Raw genomic sequence first — 18,381 nt, forward strand, 5'->3', positions numbered from 1 at the left:
AATTTACAATATATATAATTTTTAATCACAATTTCATTTTTTCCCACCAAAAAAAGCTGCACTTTAAGAAAAATAAAATCAGATAAATAAATATTTATTCCTTCACCTATTCGTTCAATTATTTATGTATTTATTTTCCTTGAATTAAAATAAAAAATGATCCTTTATGCCATGTATTTTTAGTATACTCCTTTAATGGAAAATAAATGTTTTTTTGAATTCAGAGTTTGTTAAAATTATATATACCAATTTTTAAATAAATTTGTTTGGTTTTATATTTTTTGCTTTGCACAACATTTCTATTATCATAATGGAAGATAAAAAGGGGAATGCTAAAGAAAATAATCAAGAACAAAATGTTAATAAAATCGACAATTATAAATTAAGTGATAATGCATTAAATAGTGACACGCTAAAAGATAAACAAGGCAATGATATATCACGTAAAAATCTTTTAATAAAAGAAAATTATGATCGCACTGATCCCGTTGATAGTAAAACGGATAAAAATAAAGAAAACTTTGAAAAACGAGAATGCAGCGATACAATTAGTGATAATTATGATAAAATTAATCAGCCCAAGGAAACTGAAAATATAAGTAATCCACCAGAAAAAAAAATTAACAGTGATATGCAGACCAATCAAATCGATGTAAATTCTATAAATGAGACGGAAAATAGAGCAAACGAATTAAAAGAAAGCAATCCAGATGGGTTAACAAACAGTAAAACACCCGAATCTATTAAAAAAGAAGAAAACAGCAAAAAGCTAAAAGAGTCACCAAATAGCGAACACCCTTTAAATAATAATGGAAACATGAGAGACTATTACAAAAAACTACCAATCGTTATAATTGCTATTGGTATGGCAGGAAGTGGAAAAACAACATATATTGGAGCATTATATAATTACTTAAAAATACAAAGAAAAAAAAAAGTATATACAATTAATCTCGATCCAGCCGTTAAACATTTACAGTATCCAACAAATATAGATATAAGAGATAGTATAAAATATCATGAGGTTATGAAAGAATATAAACTAGGACCTAACGGTGCCATAATGACATGTTTAAATTTATTTGCTACTCGATTTGATAAGGTTATTGAAATATTAGAAAAAAGAAAACATAAATTAAACTATATAATTGTCGATACACCCGGGCAAATTGAAGTGTTTAACTGGTCAGCTAGTGGAAATATAATTTTAGAAACATTATCAGTTAGCTTTCCAGTTGTTATTAATTATATTATAGACACTGTTCGATGTGAAAGGCCTATTACCTTTATGTCTAATATGCTTTATGCATGTAGTATTTTATATAAAACCAGGTTACCATTCTTAGCTTGCTTTAATAAAATTGATATCATTAGGCATGATAAATGCATTGAGTGGATGAAAAATTATGATACTTTCAACGAAGATGTTTTGAATGATGAAACATACATGGCTAGTTTTAGTAGATCTTGTGCATTAATGATTAATGAGTTTTATGAAGGAATAAAAACTGTAGGCATTTCGTCAAAAACAATTGAAGGATTTAATGATATTATAAAACATCTAGAATCCTTAAAGGAAGAATTTATTGATGAATATGTAGCTATAATCGAAAAACAAGTAAAAAGAATTAAAAAAAGAAAGGAAAAGGATATCAAACTAAAGATGGAATCTTTGTTAATTGAAAAACAAAAACAAATGCCCATTTCTACAAATAATAATAAAAATTAAATATATAAATTGAGAAAAATATACAATAGTTACATAAAAGTTAATTATATACTTTTAACATTATATGATGAATAAAGGGGCACACATATATGTTTGTATCCCTTTAAGCCTATAACTATTCAAATGTGTTGTTATTCATTATAATGCCACATAATCTGAAAGTAAAAAACCTTAAATTCATTTTTTTTATAGCATACACATACTAATTAAAATTATAATTAATCATATATTAAATTTCAATTTTTTGTATTAAAAAGGTATACCCATTTATATAATCATTTTTATTGATTTTTAATTTACAAAGACCTTTTATTTTATATAATTTATTTGTTTGTTATTTTTTTATTTTGTTTAAACTTTATAACTTTTTCAAATTTAATTATTTTCACCTTTTCGAAAAATGCAATGTACCTTTATAAGCATTACCCATTGTAAATAAATGTGTAAAAAATATATACCTACATACACATTACTTTCAAAACAATTTAATATAGTTTCGTTTTTCCTTTTATAATTATTTTTTAATAAAGATTTAATATAATCTTTTATATTGTTTATTCGTTTGTTGGCCAATGATAATAAAAAACAATTATTACATTTCCACAAAACTGTTATTATAAACAATGTATCAATGTGAATACACATTTAAATGCATTTTAATAATGTAATACAAAAAAATTAAAAAATATATAAATTTAAATTATGTAGGTTTTAGAAGAAAGTTACATATTCATTAATATATGCCATTTAAAATATATAATAATATAACCATTCTCTTGTCCTACTCTCTATATATTATTTTTATTTTCGAATTTTTAGTTTTTTTTTCTTTTTTTTTCGTTATTTTTTGTTCGGTTTTTTATCTCCTCGTGTTTATTTGCCTTTTCTTGTACAATCTCTTCTTTTCCATTTTCCAAATTTCTATTGATAATATGATATATTAACTCTATTAAATACCTATATTTAAATTAATTTTTAGATTTTCATCATTTTTATATGTATTTCTATACTTCAATGTCCAATTTGTATCTTTAATTTTGTTCATCATCATATATTAATTTCTTTTAATTTCGTAACATTTCTTATTCTTCATTACGGTTGCATCTTTATAAAATTTACATTGTTTGGTTACACACCACTTAAACATTTTATCCTTTGCAATTGCACTTTACTTTTATTTATCACTCTTAAGGAAAAATCTTACTTAAAGAAAGTTGTAAATGATCAACATATTCCTTAGACCCTTGTCTCCATCCATAATTAAGCCCATTTAAAATTGTAGAAAAAGACATTTTGCTAAATTAGCAACTTTTGAATGGCTATTCCCTTTACGCTCTTAATTGCTTTTATGAATAACTGCCCCCCCAAAAGTTATTTATAAAACTTATGGAAATTCGAACAATTTCGAAAATATGATATTTCACTTTCTTGTATTGTCTAAAAGGATATGGACAAATATTTCCCCAAAAATATATGCATTCCATTTTTTATAGACACTTATATATTTTATAATACAAATTTTGCATTTATAATAAAATACATATACGTAATTTTATATTTTTTTGCGATACTTATTGTTATTTTTTTTTCGCTTTTTTAATTTTATATGTTGTCGTTTAATCTAAACATAAGCCAATTTGTTTGGACAATTTATTCTGGCATCGTCATTCCTTGAAATATTATAATTGGAAATTACTTCTAACCTGTCTGACGCATTTAATGATAATAATTTTGAAATAATATTAACTAATTGTATAGAATAAAACGATGAAATGTTTTTAATAATATAATTTTTATAATTTTTATCTTCAAACAATCGAATCATATCATTTATATTATTAGCAGAAAAGGGAGAAGACAACGTTACTAATTCATACAATATACAACCCACTTGAAATAAATCACTTAATTTATTTGTTTTGTTTAATTTTATAGATTCATAACTTAAAAAATTTAATGTCCCTAAGTTTTTATTTGATCCTTTTTGTGATATACCAAAATCACCAATCTTTATTTTATCATCTTTAATAAATATATTTGTACTTTTTAAATCACCATGGATTATACCATTTTTATGTATAAAACTTAACCCATTTAATATCTGGTTTAATATATTAAATATTTCATTTTCGGAGTAATACTCATTATTTGTTTTTCTTCTTAAAATATCAGAATATAAATCTCCTTGATTACAAAATTCAATTATAAAAGATAATGAATCATTTTTCTTAATAAAATCAACAATCTTAACTATATTTTCACAATTCTCCAACTTTTTCATTATATGTAATTCATTCATATAACTATTTAAATCATTCTCGTTTATTCCATACAGATCATAAACCTTTGAAATAAATATTTCATTTGTATTCAACGATTTTACTAAATGAATTTCACTGTTTGATGTCATTATCTCTAAAACTGTTTCAAATTTATATCCGTAATTCATATATACATTTTGCTTTTCACATGTGTTTCTAATAGTTGGTAATAATAAATCCAACATTATATAAGAGAAAAACGATATGTACAATTTTGAGAAAAAAGCCAAATAAAATAACAACAGGAGACAATGGGATACACAAAAAACAAAAAAAAAGAAAGTAACAAACAATAAAAGAAACATAAAAAAACAAAAAACAATCAAATTAAATAAAAAAAAAAATTAAAAAAAATTAAAAAAATTTAAAAAAAAAAAAAAAAAAAAAAAAATGGTTCTATAAATTTGTAGGAAGTAGTATTTTATACCTTTGAGATATACACTTCCAATTAAATTGTAAACAAATTTTTAAGAACTAAAGAATTATCAATTAATATATTTAACACAATATATTGATAAAAATCTTTTATATATAATTGCTAATAACTCTTTAATACTATTAAACTTTAAACAACAACAAATTTTATAGTAAATTAAATATTTTTTTAATTTTTGGCATCAAAAAATATATTAATATTTTTTCTTTATAATAAGGTTCAAAAAAAAGCACAAAAATGAAATGTACAAAAAATATAGAAAAATTTGAAACAAAAGGTAATGGTATCAAAAAATGCAACAAATATGTGTGCAAATGTGTATGCACATATATGTATATTAATTCAGAGAAAATGCTTAAAAGCCTGTCTTATCTCTCCTTATTTCATGTATCATCCATTTTTCATTACACAATAATTTTTAAAAATAAAAACGCGGGCTGTGTACTCACTTTGCTAATTGGTAAGGAATATAATACCTTTTAAGTATCGACCCTTTCTTTGTGTATGCATAATTAACTGCATTAATGATTAATTATATTTTAGTGCTATATTCCTTTCCTTTTTAAAAGAATGCTTCATGTGTGCTATAAATATGTAAATCTACTTTTGCTAAACATAATAAGTTGAGTATACAAAATGAAAAAATGAAACTTTTCATTTAGATATTTGAAAATATTCAAATAGGAAAAAGTTTATACCATTAAAATATAAACTATAATGCATAAGGAGGAAAGAGCTTATGAAAATATTTACTTTCCCTCGAGATTATTGAATAATAATTCATTATCTGCTAATACAATCATTATTAATTTGTTTTATATAACTTCGGCTTATCACTTTTTTATTATGCATGGGCTAACTGTGGCAATATGCTATATAAAAAATGTGTCTACATTTAAATAAATACTTAAAATATAATATATTTGTTTTTCTCTACAATTTACAAATTATATTTGCCGCTCCTTATTCGTATTATAATCTTTGCCATACTTATGAAAAGCTTATAAATTCCATTATACTTTAAACCACTTCATGCCCTTCATGTTCATTCCCTAATTTTGGAATCTCCTTAAATTTTTTTATTTTCTTTTTCCCTTGATTATCTATAGCCCCATTATTTTGAGAATAATTATTTTCTTTATGCATTAGAACTGGCTTTATTAATTTTTTAGAATAATAAATTGATAAACTGTTTAACAATGTAGACACAAGGGAATATATAATTAATACTATTGAAATAATATAAATAAACCCATCGTCGCTTTGAGCGCCTGGTGCTTTTTTTATGTATATTTCGTATATTGTAAATATATTGTAAAAGGAAATAAAGGCGATTAAAAAATTTAACATTATGTCAACGTAAACTATTATTATGTATATTTGTGTATGCGTATAAGAAAGACTATTTGAAAGTATTCCAAAATATCCAAAAAACATAAACAATAAACATAATGCAATTGAAAGAAAAGTTGCCAATCCATCAAATAACAGCAAAATTATTTTTATAAAATTACAAAATAAAGACAGAGTGAAAAAAATTATTGCCCTTTTTTGGGTCCTATTATATATTTCTTCATTTTTAATTTGTTGCATTTTTATTTTTTTTTCTGAAAAATTTGTATTATTGAACATAAATTAAATAAAAAGGAATGGGTAAAAATTATAAATTGGACATACAAAATATATTCTTTGTTGTCTTAAAAAATAAACAGCATAAAAGAAATATATATATTTTATGGTGTTATTTTATGCTTTATGAGCATATCAAGGTTATATTTTATTTAAAAAATGATAATATAAATGAATATGTAAATATATAATGTCAACTAAAAAAATAAAAATATATTAACAAAAATTATTGTAAATATGGATACAAATAAAACAAATGTATAAACATATATTTCTATATAAGCAGGTTGTATAAAAGTATAAAACACCAAAATTATACAAAAATATATGCAAAAAATATAATTTATTTTATTATTTATCAAATATTTTTCAACGTTTTACTTAAAAAAAAATATATACTCATCCATGATACGATTTTTCAGCTAATATGCATAATTAATAATGTCTACAAAGGATGTTACATTCAGGAATTTTTTTTTAAAATATGACATAAAATTTAGCTTACGAAACATGAATATATGTTTTGCTACTTTTCTCCTGTATATTTTTTCGATATAATCATTTAAACAAAATTTAGACACAACATTTATAATATTGATACATATAAATCGGAAAAACAAACATGTCCCAAAACAATTCCTATAGACGAATTAAATATACTAAATACATTTTTCTTTAATTTGAAAAATACTATTCTGAAGTTGCTCACTATTAAGCAATTTCGTTTTGTTTGTTTTTTTTTTGTAGCTAGCTAAATTCATCTTTTTATATTTCATACAATATGCAACTTTTTATTTTTTTATTCTGTAATTATGCTAATTATTATACACTAATCAGTGGAATTAATTTTACAGCTTATGCCCCTTTCTCTTATAAAAATTGCCTTTATTTTTAATATCAATGTTTTATTTCATACGGAAAAAAGGAATTTTTATATTTTTTATGCTTCCCATACTGAATATAGCTAAAGCTTATATATATTTTTTAATATTTATTATAAATGCCATTGTGCTCTATATATTTAACTGTGCTCAATGTGAATTATTAACTCTATTAAATTATGTGCATATATATGCTCAGACTTTTGCTATAAAGTAATATAATGAAAATAAAACAACCTTCTTCAAACGTATTGAACATATGGGAAAATATACGTAAGCATATTTATACTTACACATAATATCTTATATGCATTCCATATTTCAGTGAAATAAGCTGTATTCCCCCCACATGTTTTATGCCATAATGGTGATCATTTTCTTATTATATACCCTATTTCAAGCACATATTATATATATGCTTGTGTTATAATCCCTTTGTACAAAATTTATATTCATCAGTGAAACTCATTTTTGTTTTACTATTTCTATCATTATCATGTATTGCTATTTTTAAATAGGCTACTTAAAAATGATTTTTTGTTTTTTTTTTTTTCTAATAATACTTGTAAATATTCTTTTCCCGCTAAATATCCACTTTCCTCTTTTCGTTTTATTGCAATTTGTCCGTTCGTTTCCATTGGCATATTTTCTTTCATGTTATTGCTATCACCTATATCGTTTTTTATAGTTTGTAAATTTAAAAGACCATCTCTATCTTTTCGAGCTATTTTGTCTTTGTTTTCTATTTCTTTAGCAGGATAAATAGTGTTTTTTTTATTATCAAGTTTGGTATCATTATATTCTTTCATTTTATTTTTTTCTTTTGAGGCTTCCATTCTTTCTTTGTATGCATTGTAACTATATACATTCTTAAAATTTTTTAACCGACTTTCATGATCTGATTCATTTTCATAAAAACCTAAGTTACTTAAATCTTGCTTCTCTAGTAAATTGTTATCAATTCTACATATAAAATATTCTTTCGAATATTTTTTACAACTAATATGATCATTTTTATGTTCCTTCAAACATTTTAAATAATTGTTTTTTATTGATGTGCACTCGTTGCTATGGTCTAAGGGGAAACTTCCTCTATCTGGCTTCTTAACTATGCTTCTTTTTGTATCCATTTTTTATATTTTTTTATAAAAAATATGTATTTTATAATTTAGCTATTTCACCCTTTCCATTTTCATAATCATTTTATAAGCCCTATATACACATGCATGTGTGCATTCCCAACTAATTAAATCTTATAAAGGGTCGTGCATATAAATCTTTATTATAGCTAAAATGAAGTGTTTACAATGAAAAGCAATTCTTCACCTCTTATCATTTCTATTGATATATATGTTGTCGCAAAACATACTTAAAATTGAGATATAAAATTATTCATAATAATGGCATAAATAAAACAAATATTTTTCATTTATTGTACAACTACTGTCCTGCAAATTTTATTTTAATTTGTGATATCCCTATATTTTTGCCTAGGGAAAATTGTTGTTGATAATTGTTAAAATTCTTAAAAATTCACGTAATAAATTAAATATAAAAATAAATAAAATAATATTTAAAGATCTGTATCTACAAAAAACAAATTATGGCAATCCTTTCAAATTTTTAAAAATAAATTTTTATAAGGTATGCAAAAAATACATTGTATACATAATACTGCATATGCATAATGTGTAAAGCTAAAATAAACCTTACTTCATTATACTTCCAAAAAAAATAAAATAATTAAAAAAAAAACATATTCCCCTTCATTTGCGCATAAATACTTTTATTATTAATATTTACATTGTAATTATTTTTAAATAACCATTTTATATGCGTTATTAATAATAAAAGAAATAGATCAACATGTACAATGTAGGGTAAGAAAAATAAAAATATAAACGAATTTTCATAAAAATTCACAAAATATAACTAAACATCATTAAAATATGAAAGATATAAAAAAACTCTTAAAATTTAAGAATCTATTTTTTATTTTTTTAAATACGGAATAATTAAAACATTTTGATAAAAATTGTATCAATATGATAAAACAAAAAAAATTAAAGATAGAACAAATGAATATGTCAAACTCATCATTTCTTCAAAGCAACACCTTTAAATACATATCTTAAATTATGCATTCCCACACAAGTACTATATAGAGAGAGACCATACAGACATATGCACTTGTGCACGGTTTCTTTCATACATTTTTATTTTTTGGTTCCCCATAGTAATTAAAATTTGTCTTTTCATTAATTCTTCATAGAAAGAAGTTTATCATTTTTAATGTTTTCTAACATTTCAACAAATTCACATTTTATGCCTCCAAAATTATTTCTAAATGCATTATTTTTCTTTAGCATATAATATTTATTTAAAGTTTCGTGATGTTTTGTACCACTAAGAACTCCATGCTCTATACAATATTTAATTGCGATTATTGAATTTGGATTTTCATCTAACAAACTTTCATAGAAGGCTCTTGTGCCATCTCCATTGGGCGGAGTTATAACCTTTTGTCCTTCTTTAAAATATTTTGTTATATCATTTATTTTCATGTCTTCCTCATTTTTACTATCCTCTTCTCCATATTCTTCACCTTCCATCATTTCTTCTTGGTCTAATTCACACTCCTCTTTTATGAATTCTTTACTTGAACTTTTAATTTTTTTAACTTTTGTTTTTTTATTACTGTTCTTTTCAGATGATATGCTATTACTTTTAATTATTTCTTCATGCATTTTAGAGCCTTCACTATTATTACATTCATCCTTTTCACTCTTGCTCATATTAATACTAGTTTTCTTTTTTATTTTTGTTTTAGAGCTTTCTTCTTTTTTCTAAATAAAAAAATGATATGAATAAATGTTAAATTCGTATAGCAGTGTCTTAAAAAGTATGATAAAATAATTCAAAAAATTTTATGTATTTTTATTGTCTATTTAAGAATCCGGTGTGAATGAAATGAAATTTTATAGTCAAAAAGAAAAAAAAATAATATCCATCATGCAGTTTCATTTCTAATGCGACTCCTATGCGCATATTATACATATATCAATATATTTTATAAGGTGTAAATCAAAAGTACGCAATATATGTGCTTACCTTAATGGATATATTATTGGGCGTTTCCGCTTTCATTTTTGAGAAATGCTGTAAGAACTTTTTAATATAGCTTCCCTTATTTTATATCGAATATTTTACAATTCTTGATTTATGATTTTTATAAATGCTTTATTTTCTTATAGAGCGCTACATATATATTAAAAGACTCAATGCATCTATAATTTTTTTAGCATTCTTTATTCATAACTATTTTTTATATAACTAATATATAAGCAAATTCCTTTTATTATTTAATTTTACTTAAAATTTCACACGATAAATAAATATTCATATATATAATATTGATATGATAATATATGGCTTTAAAGCTGGTAACACATTTTTTTATTACACATTCTATAGTTTTTTTATTTTTTAAACTAAAAAATTTATGTAACAATTTTATTTGCAAATTCATGGAAATAAATACCATTTAATCCACAAATATTAAATTACATGCATTTATATTCAATCATTTAAAAATATTATAAAGAAAACAATAAATTTGTAAATAAATGATAAATATATAATTAAGCATAGGAAATCATAAAGTGGCGAAATGCCGAAACGAAAAGTAACAAATTGTAAAGAAAAAAATAATAAAATTAAAGAATAACAAAATAATAATCATTATGTGTATTTTAAAAATAGCAACAAGTAGCAATATAACAAATTATGTATCTGTAAAATGCGTCATAATAAAAAAAAATTCTTATAAAAACAAATAAGCACTTACACATTTTATTAAAAGCTAAATTATCTTAACATTCTTCAAAAATTATATTTTTTTAACTCTTGAAATTGACCATTATTATGTATATATTTTTTCTTTTTACACAAAAAATAATATAACAAATAGAATAAAATATTTCTGAATTATTAATTAAAATAAAATTAGACGAAAAAATGAAAAAGAAAAAGAAAGCATAGTAAAACAAATGTTGCTAAATGGGTCTGTTTATGTCTTTTATGAATTCGGCAGTTTCTTTTTTCATATGCTTATCCTCCTTTCTTCCTAAAATTATAACCTTCTTTCTTTGTAATTTACTAAGGAAAAAAATTAATGCATACATAAACATGTATAGTATAATATATACACAAATATAGCTTCAATTCCAATAAAGCATAAGAATTACACAAAACATGATGCGAAAAGCATGTATGCATACAAATAAAAAAGGTATATATATTTCTTACTATTTTATCCAGGGCGTTTTTTTGTTCTTCTTTATGGTAGTTTTTTTCTCTCGAACAATTTGAGGTAACTCTATGATTGTATTAATTTCTACCCCTTTATTTCTGTAGTGTGAATTTGAATTGTTAAATAAATTTATAATTTTATTAACCGAGCCACTACAAATATCTGCAATATAACCTTCATCACATTTTGCTACATCCCCGACAATCTATAAGCACATTCATATACAAAAAGAAAAAAATATTTTAAGAGTTTTTTGTGTGTATATATATATTTTATTTTATATAGTAATATAATCTTACGCTTGAAAAGTTTCCACTCCCTATGGTAGCTTTCAGCATATTAATAATATCATCTTTATTCTTAATGAGCTATAAAAAAAGAGTTATATATATAAAATATATTCCACCATTTTATTGTATACTTATGGTTATATATGTGTATTATCTTTGTTTTGTAAAATGACGAAAAAACAAATTGGGTATTTCATGAAGGCATATGTTACCTCAAAAAATGGATCTTTTATTAAAACAGAGGTGTAATTTTTCTTTCCTGATAATAAAGAAATATCTTGGCCTTTTTTATCGAATTTTAATAAAATAGACAATATTTGAGCTATTATTTTTGTATTATATGCTTCAAATAATTCTTTTGATTTATTATGAAGAAATTCATATTTTTCGGGAGGTATTTTCATTATTGTGTCTGTGTAAAAGATAAATATTTATAATATCAATAATATCATACTATTCATAGTTTATACATTATGCATATATAATCACATGCACCCAATCCTTATACCCTTCTACTATTACGCATAAAAATTTTATTCGACGCTTTTTAAAGTGATAATTTTGATAATATATATTGATTCAAACCTGTTAATGTATCCACGGAAAATTTGTATACTTCATCTGCATGTGGGCATAGAATAACCTGAAAATTATTTTTTGTATATTTTATAACTTTTTCTAAATTTCGATATTCATATTTATGGTAAATTGTTAGGCAAACTCCCTTTTCCTTTCCTCTTCCAGTTCGCCCAGACCTAATAACACAATTGTAATTAATTATTTATCAGTTAAAAAAAGTTATAATCATATTTTGCATTTATCTTAATGCATAATTTTGCTATATATGCATTTAGTTAACCTGTGTACATAATCATTTGGGGACACTGGTGGGGAATAATTTAAGATGAAAACCACATTTTCTATATCCAATCCTCTACTCACTATATCTGTTGTAATAAGTATTTTTTTTTTTCCTAATTTAAATAAATTTATATTTTCATTTTTTTGTGCTGTCAATAAATCTGAATGTATCATAACAGCATGGGGTTTCAAAAATGCATTTTCGTACAACTTTTCCACCTTTAAAAAAAAGAAAAATAATCAATTTCAAATAATTTATCATAAAATGCACAAACTTATAACTCAAGTATCAACAAATCATAAGCAAAATCTGACAGAAATAAAAATAATGTATGCAAAATAAAAGAAACAGACACAAAATATAACGTCGCATATATCGATAAGACACATATAAACATATTTTACCTCGTCTTTTGAGTTCGAAAAAATTATACATTTGTTCACTTTGCAACCATCCTCAATAATTGTCGATGTATTTTGATTCATATAATCAGAAATTAGCTTATTACTATCATATTCATCTTTATCTATATCATTAAATTGCTTTGGTTGCTCAAGCATACTTTGATTTTTATTTGATGAACCTTTTTGGTTAAAAAAAAATATATTTAAAAAATAGGGGACATATTTATATTTTGATGGCGTATTTATTTTGCATATAAAATGTGAAATGTTTAAATTACATAAGCTATACTTTTTATTTTCTTTACTTAATAATTGAAATGAATTATCATTCTTATTTTTATTAGAACTACACGAAGCTATATTTCCATTCTCATTATTTTTAATCATTTCTTTAATACCATTAACAAAATCGAAAAAAATAAAATCAGACAAATGCTCATTTATTTTTTTCATCATTAATTCATTTATATTAGCTGTAAATAAATACATATTAAAATCTTTATAATTTAAATTATCATAATTGCTATCATTATCTATGGAATTTAATCCATTTTTTGAAGAATAATGAAATAAAAAATTAAATATCAATCTTCTATTTTCTATAATATAGTCAAATTCATCAACAACAATTGTATTAACACAATTCAAAACATTGTTCATAATGTTTTTATCATTTTTTTTTTTGTTTTTATAATTTTTTATATAACTCTCAAACTTATTAGGTGTACATAAATAAAAATGTATTCCACTGTTTCCTATTTGCACATCTGTATTAAACTCTTCCTTATTTATAATATTATTTTTAACAACAACACTTGATCTCATCTTTTTCATATTGCTAAAAGAATCATTCTCATCACTTAATATACACACATTTAAATTAGGGTATATAGACAAGATATAAATATATAACTGCTTACATAAGTATATATTTTGTGTAAGTATTAATACATTTCTATTGCAATCAAATTTATCATTTATTATCTTTTGTATTAATGGTAATAAATAACACAAAGTTTTTCCTGTTCCTGTTTTATTATATATAAGTAAATGCTTACAATTTTTTACAACGATTTCATTAAATATGATATATTGGTACATATATAATTTATTTATTTTTAAGATAAATTTTAGGTTGTTAATAATTTCTTCTTCGACATTTAATATACTTACGTCGACATGCTCGTGTCTATTTAATATTTTGTTATCTTCATTATTAAATATATTTTTATCATTTACATTATTTACTCGTGTAAATTTCCGATCTTCATATTTATCACTATTCAATTGGCTCTCTTCAAAATCTGTGTTTTTATTCTTATCATTCCCTTTATTATTATTTGCTTCAGTAACATATCCTATAGATAATATTTTTACAATTTTATTATTATGACAAATTCTATATTTATTTCTAATCATATGATTTTTCCACCCATAACCATAATTATTAATATACTCCTTCCCACCAAGTATTGAATCTTTACCTACTATAGCATTTTTTCTTTCATTTAAATTTGAATAATTTTTTGGAAAATTATTGAAAATTGTTCCGTTTAAATTTATATTTCGGCTTATTTTCTTCTTGCTTTTTAAACTTTTATTTAACGCATTCATATCAATAATTGATAAACGAGGTGAATGGTTAATGTTTTGTATATCAATAAGTGTGTTCATGCCATTTTTCATCCGTATCATTTTAGACGCATAAGCAATACACTAGTATACGTTTCTCATACTATTCTTTATATTATTATTTTATATTTTTTCAACTTCCTTTTCTACCCTTTTCATACACCCGGTCTTCATATTTCATCATATATATTTACTTAGTAACCCTTATCACTTAAATATGGAGTATTCCCCTTTATTTTTTTTATAAAAAATATGCAAACAAAATAAAATATTATAAAAAATCGAAAAAAAGGGGAACAATAGCTCATTTATATTTATAATATAATAAATATACATGTAAAAAAACGACAAATCAAAATTGTCACATTTTCCCCCTTCATTTATATAAAAAAAAACAACTATTTTTTATTATCATTATCGAATTTAAAATACAACAAATTTCCAAAGAATAATATAGAGTTAATTTCGGTATTATTCTTTATTATTATTTCCTTTCCATACTTTTATTCACATCCATACATATATATGTAGTATACTTAGGTTTACATTTTTAAAGGAACAAATTATGCTAACACCATTTTTTTTTTATTCAAATATTAAAAAAAAATACAATTTCCATATGCTCATGATGTTATTATAAAAAAAGTTATTATAAATATATTGCAAACACCCTACTCAATTATTAATAATTATAATTTATTTCTCTTTTTTAGCATTTCTCCATATAATAATTTATCATCCATAAAAAAAAACGAAAACAACTCTCCCTACATAATAATGCAAAAAAATATACATTATTATATACCGTACCATATTTTGTGTGTAAAATGGGTAAAAAAATTCTCAGCAATATAAACTAATTGCTAACTAGTGTTTATTCATTATATCAACAAATTGATGATATCACTACAGTAATGCAATAATTGGAACCCCAAATGAAAATATTAGTTAAAGGGTATCTCAACCATTTTCCAATATTCCTATTTCATTACATATATGCCTTTATTTGATTTATGCGAAATCATACTCTTAAATATAGGGGCTATTTCTATGTTTTAATACAATTTTGTTTGAGCAAGTTTTATTTTTATTTTTACAATATAAAAAACTATTTAATGTAAAAAAATGTAATAAAAAAATAATAATAAATAATGAAAATTATTTTTTTAAACAAGCTATGCATATATAAGTGTGTGCATATAGACACTTTTAAAGAGAAGGGCATCTATAAAATTCAAATTCGCAATTGTAATATGCTTAAAGCAAAACAAAATAGTCTTCGATTATTTGCATATAAAAATATATATTTTACTATGCTTCTAATAAAATTATAATGTTTAATATATATACTATTAAATCATCTTTCTATATCCGTTAATTTATTAAAATTTCTTTTTTCTCATTACAAAATTTAGAAAAAATCCATTTGATAAATCATTTTTTAGCACCAGATCCTGATCCGGATGTACCTAATCCCATAACTGATTTAAATGTGTCATATATCCACCATTGTAAACCTGTTAATGTTCCTATCATTAAAACCCTTGTACATATACCTTTCGTAAATAAATTATACATTCCCATCTCTTTTGTTATAATAGACAAACTTTTACCCTTGTTTTCTATCTTTCCTAATTGAGATATCATATTATCGGCAGGATGTGAAACTAGTGCACATATAATACCAGATAAATATCCTGATGCGAAAGTTATACCTAATTGTGTTGACTTAGAATAGGTATCTTTTGGTTGGGTAAATACATGATCATACATTGATTGAACAATTTTTTCAAAAAAATAAAATTTAGCCATAGTATATGGGATTTGACGACACCATAAAGGTGAAACACTACCAAATGGAAATTTTGTTTCGCTTCTGTTTTTTAACATAAACGAAACAGATTCTGATAATTTATTTGGAAATGTACCAGGCTTACTTGTTTGCATTTTAACTTTAATCATTTCAAATGGACATAAAAATATGTCTGCTGCAAATTCTGCTGATGCTGATGCAAGTAACCATGTTGCCCCTTTATATTTATATGCATATTCTTCTCCTAAATAATTTGAATACACATCTTTAAATACTTCATAAAAACCAAATTTACATAAACCTTGAAGAGAATATCCTATAAATGTAGGAGTCCATCCTAATGATAAACTTTTAACTTTTTCTTCTTTTATTATTTTTCCTATACTTTGAAATAAATTTTTATATACATTTGGATATGTTTGAATTCTACATTTTGTAACATCTAATGGGGTTATTAATGTGTGCGTCAATCCACAAGACAATATACCTCCAAACATACATTTACTATAATACGATAAATTGTGATCGTGTGGATGCTTTATTCTAGTAACAGGGGTACTATATCTCGAATCCCATGTATCTGATCCTTGCATTTTCACAAATATTCAAAATCTGATATTAAAAATTGTTTCAAATATAAATAAGCATGATAAATAAATAGTAAAATAAGGCAATTCTATCAATCCTTTGCCATGCATATATAGAAATATTATTTTAAATATTTTATATATCCCCCCAATTGTGTAAAATTTAATATAATTTAATTAAGCAATATAACTTATAATTATAAAGACTTTATGTTGCAATACATATTTTAAAGTTTTTCACAAAACAAACTATGCTTAAATACGTATTATATTAATACTTTTCATTTATTTCACCTTCAAAATAATGCAAATAAATATATGTTCATGTATTAATTTAAGGCGTATATTTTTTTTACATTCCCTTTGCCAAACATGTGTTTACGTATTTTCAATTTTAATTATTCTTTACCTTTATTATCTCTGTTATTAGTACTGTATTGATTATTATATATTATGAAGGACCATTTATTGTTTAAACATATTTATATATATATTTTTTTATTTTAATTTTTTTTTTTACAAATATATTTCACACAAATTCATACAATTTTCAATTGGCTTTACCACTTCCTTTATTATGCTTATTTATTTTCCACGTATTTTTATATAAAATGTATATATATTTTTAAGTATTCACTGTATTTTTTGTTTTATTATTTTTTTTTTAAATCACGCTAATACAGGATGTGCACATATTTTAAATATATTCCTGACCATAGTATATTTCCTTATATCCATACAATTATATAAATTCCTTTTGTTTAATACATAATATAAACAAAATTTAATTATGTAAAAAAAAATGCGAAGAAAAACTATTCTAAGCGTTGCACGTTAATTGAAAGTATGTGCAAGGCCTCATTTTTATTGTAACATTCAGGCATATTTAAAGAATATTTTCAACATTGTTCTAAAACTTAAAGCCTTTTTCACACTTTTGGTATATTACATTTTTTAACAATTCTTAAATAATTCACAATATTTTAATCTATTCATTTTTATTCCATGGTTTTAGTGAATACTTGTGTACCATATTTTTTGCTATTACATTCAAAATAAAAAAATAAAAAACATTTCTCTAAATAATTTCCATCCTTAATAACATACCAACGAGGGAAATAAACAAAGCCTACTATAAAGTAGCCAAATTATATTATTTTTTTCATTATATACTGGCCTTTATATTTTCTACCGAATTAATAAACCTTTTTTTACATGTCCTCAAACCCAAATATATAAAATGTGTATAATTTGTGTGTACATTTTTACAATAAGTTCGATACCTTAAATGTGTTATTTAAAAAGATATATAGAGACTTTTTATAAAACTAAAATATGTCTATATTTAACAAATTAATTCATAGAATCTTAAATAAATAAATATGTTATTACGTATTTAAAATAATTTCAAATTTTATTAATAAAAATTCTTTAATGTTTTATTAAAAATTATTCATATTTTTACTATTATTTGAGGCGTTAAAA

General features: G+C 22.9%; 7 protein-coding genes across 7 annotated transcripts; 1 reads left to right on the forward strand and 6 right to left on the reverse strand.

The window, feature by feature from the left end:
• Positions 1-310: 310 nt before the first annotated feature.
• On the forward strand, positions 311-1,729 carry PCHAS_0602400 (GPN-loop GTPase, putative; the record flags this gene model as incomplete). The annotated part of the gene is made up of 1 exon (XM_732942.2): positions 311-1,729. One exon carries the CDS (start codon positions 311-313, stop codon positions 1,727-1,729), a length of 1,419 nt encoding a protein of 472 aa, XP_738035.2.
• Positions 1,730-3,350: 1,621 nt separating this feature from the next.
• PCHAS_0602500 (NIMA related kinase 3, putative) lies at positions 3,351-4,355 on the reverse strand (the record flags this gene model as incomplete). The annotated part of the gene is made up of 1 exon (XM_016797425.1): positions 3,351-4,355. One exon carries the CDS (start codon positions 4,353-4,355, stop codon positions 3,351-3,353), a length of 1,005 nt encoding a protein of 334 aa, XP_016653382.1.
• Positions 4,356-5,506: 1,151 nt separating this feature from the next.
• PCHAS_0602600 (conserved Plasmodium protein, unknown function) lies at positions 5,507-6,118 on the reverse strand (the record flags this gene model as incomplete). Its single annotated transcript, XM_016797426.1, has 1 exon — positions 5,507-6,118. The coding sequence occupies one exon, from the start codon at positions 6,116-6,118 to the stop codon at positions 5,507-5,509; it is 612 nt and encodes a 203-aa protein (XP_016653383.1).
• Positions 6,119-7,490: 1,372 nt separating this feature from the next.
• On the reverse strand, positions 7,491-8,126 carry PCHAS_0602700 (cytochrome c oxidase assembly protein COX19, putative; the record flags this gene model as incomplete). Its single annotated transcript, XM_731782.2, has 1 exon — positions 7,491-8,126. The coding sequence occupies one exon, from the start codon at positions 8,124-8,126 to the stop codon at positions 7,491-7,493; it is 636 nt and encodes a 211-aa protein (XP_736875.2).
• A 1,128-nt stretch (positions 8,127-9,254) lies between these two features.
• On the reverse strand, positions 9,255-10,143 carry PCHAS_0602800 (conserved protein, unknown function; the record flags this gene model as incomplete). Its single annotated transcript, XM_016797428.1, has 2 exons — positions 9,255-9,842; positions 10,108-10,143. The coding sequence occupies 2 exons, from the start codon at positions 10,141-10,143 to the stop codon at positions 9,255-9,257; spliced, it is 624 nt and encodes a 207-aa protein (XP_016653384.1).
• Positions 10,144-11,051: 908 nt separating this feature from the next.
• Positions 11,052-14,559, reverse strand: PCHAS_0602900 (ATP-dependent DNA/RNA helicase PSH2, putative; the record flags this gene model as incomplete). The annotated part of the gene is made up of 7 exons (XM_016797429.1): positions 11,052-11,154; positions 11,305-11,513; positions 11,608-11,676; positions 11,811-12,010; positions 12,184-12,353; positions 12,458-12,678; positions 12,865-14,559. 7 exons carry the CDS (start codon positions 14,557-14,559, stop codon positions 11,052-11,054), a joined length of 2,667 nt encoding a protein of 888 aa, XP_016653385.1.
• A 1,371-nt stretch (positions 14,560-15,930) lies between these two features.
• PCHAS_0603000 (mitochondrial phosphate carrier protein, putative) lies at positions 15,931-16,902 on the reverse strand (the record flags this gene model as incomplete). The annotated part of the gene is made up of 1 exon (XM_738390.2): positions 15,931-16,902. The coding sequence occupies one exon, from the start codon at positions 16,900-16,902 to the stop codon at positions 15,931-15,933; it is 972 nt and encodes a 323-aa protein (XP_743483.2).
• Between the last annotated feature and the right edge of the window lie 1,479 nt (positions 16,903-18,381).

Source organism: Plasmodium chabaudi (assembly GCF_900002335.3).
Source record: "Plasmodium chabaudi chabaudi strain AS genome assembly, chromosome: 6".
Classification (NCBI taxonomy): domain Eukaryota; phylum Apicomplexa; class Aconoidasida; order Haemosporida; family Plasmodiidae; genus Plasmodium; species Plasmodium chabaudi.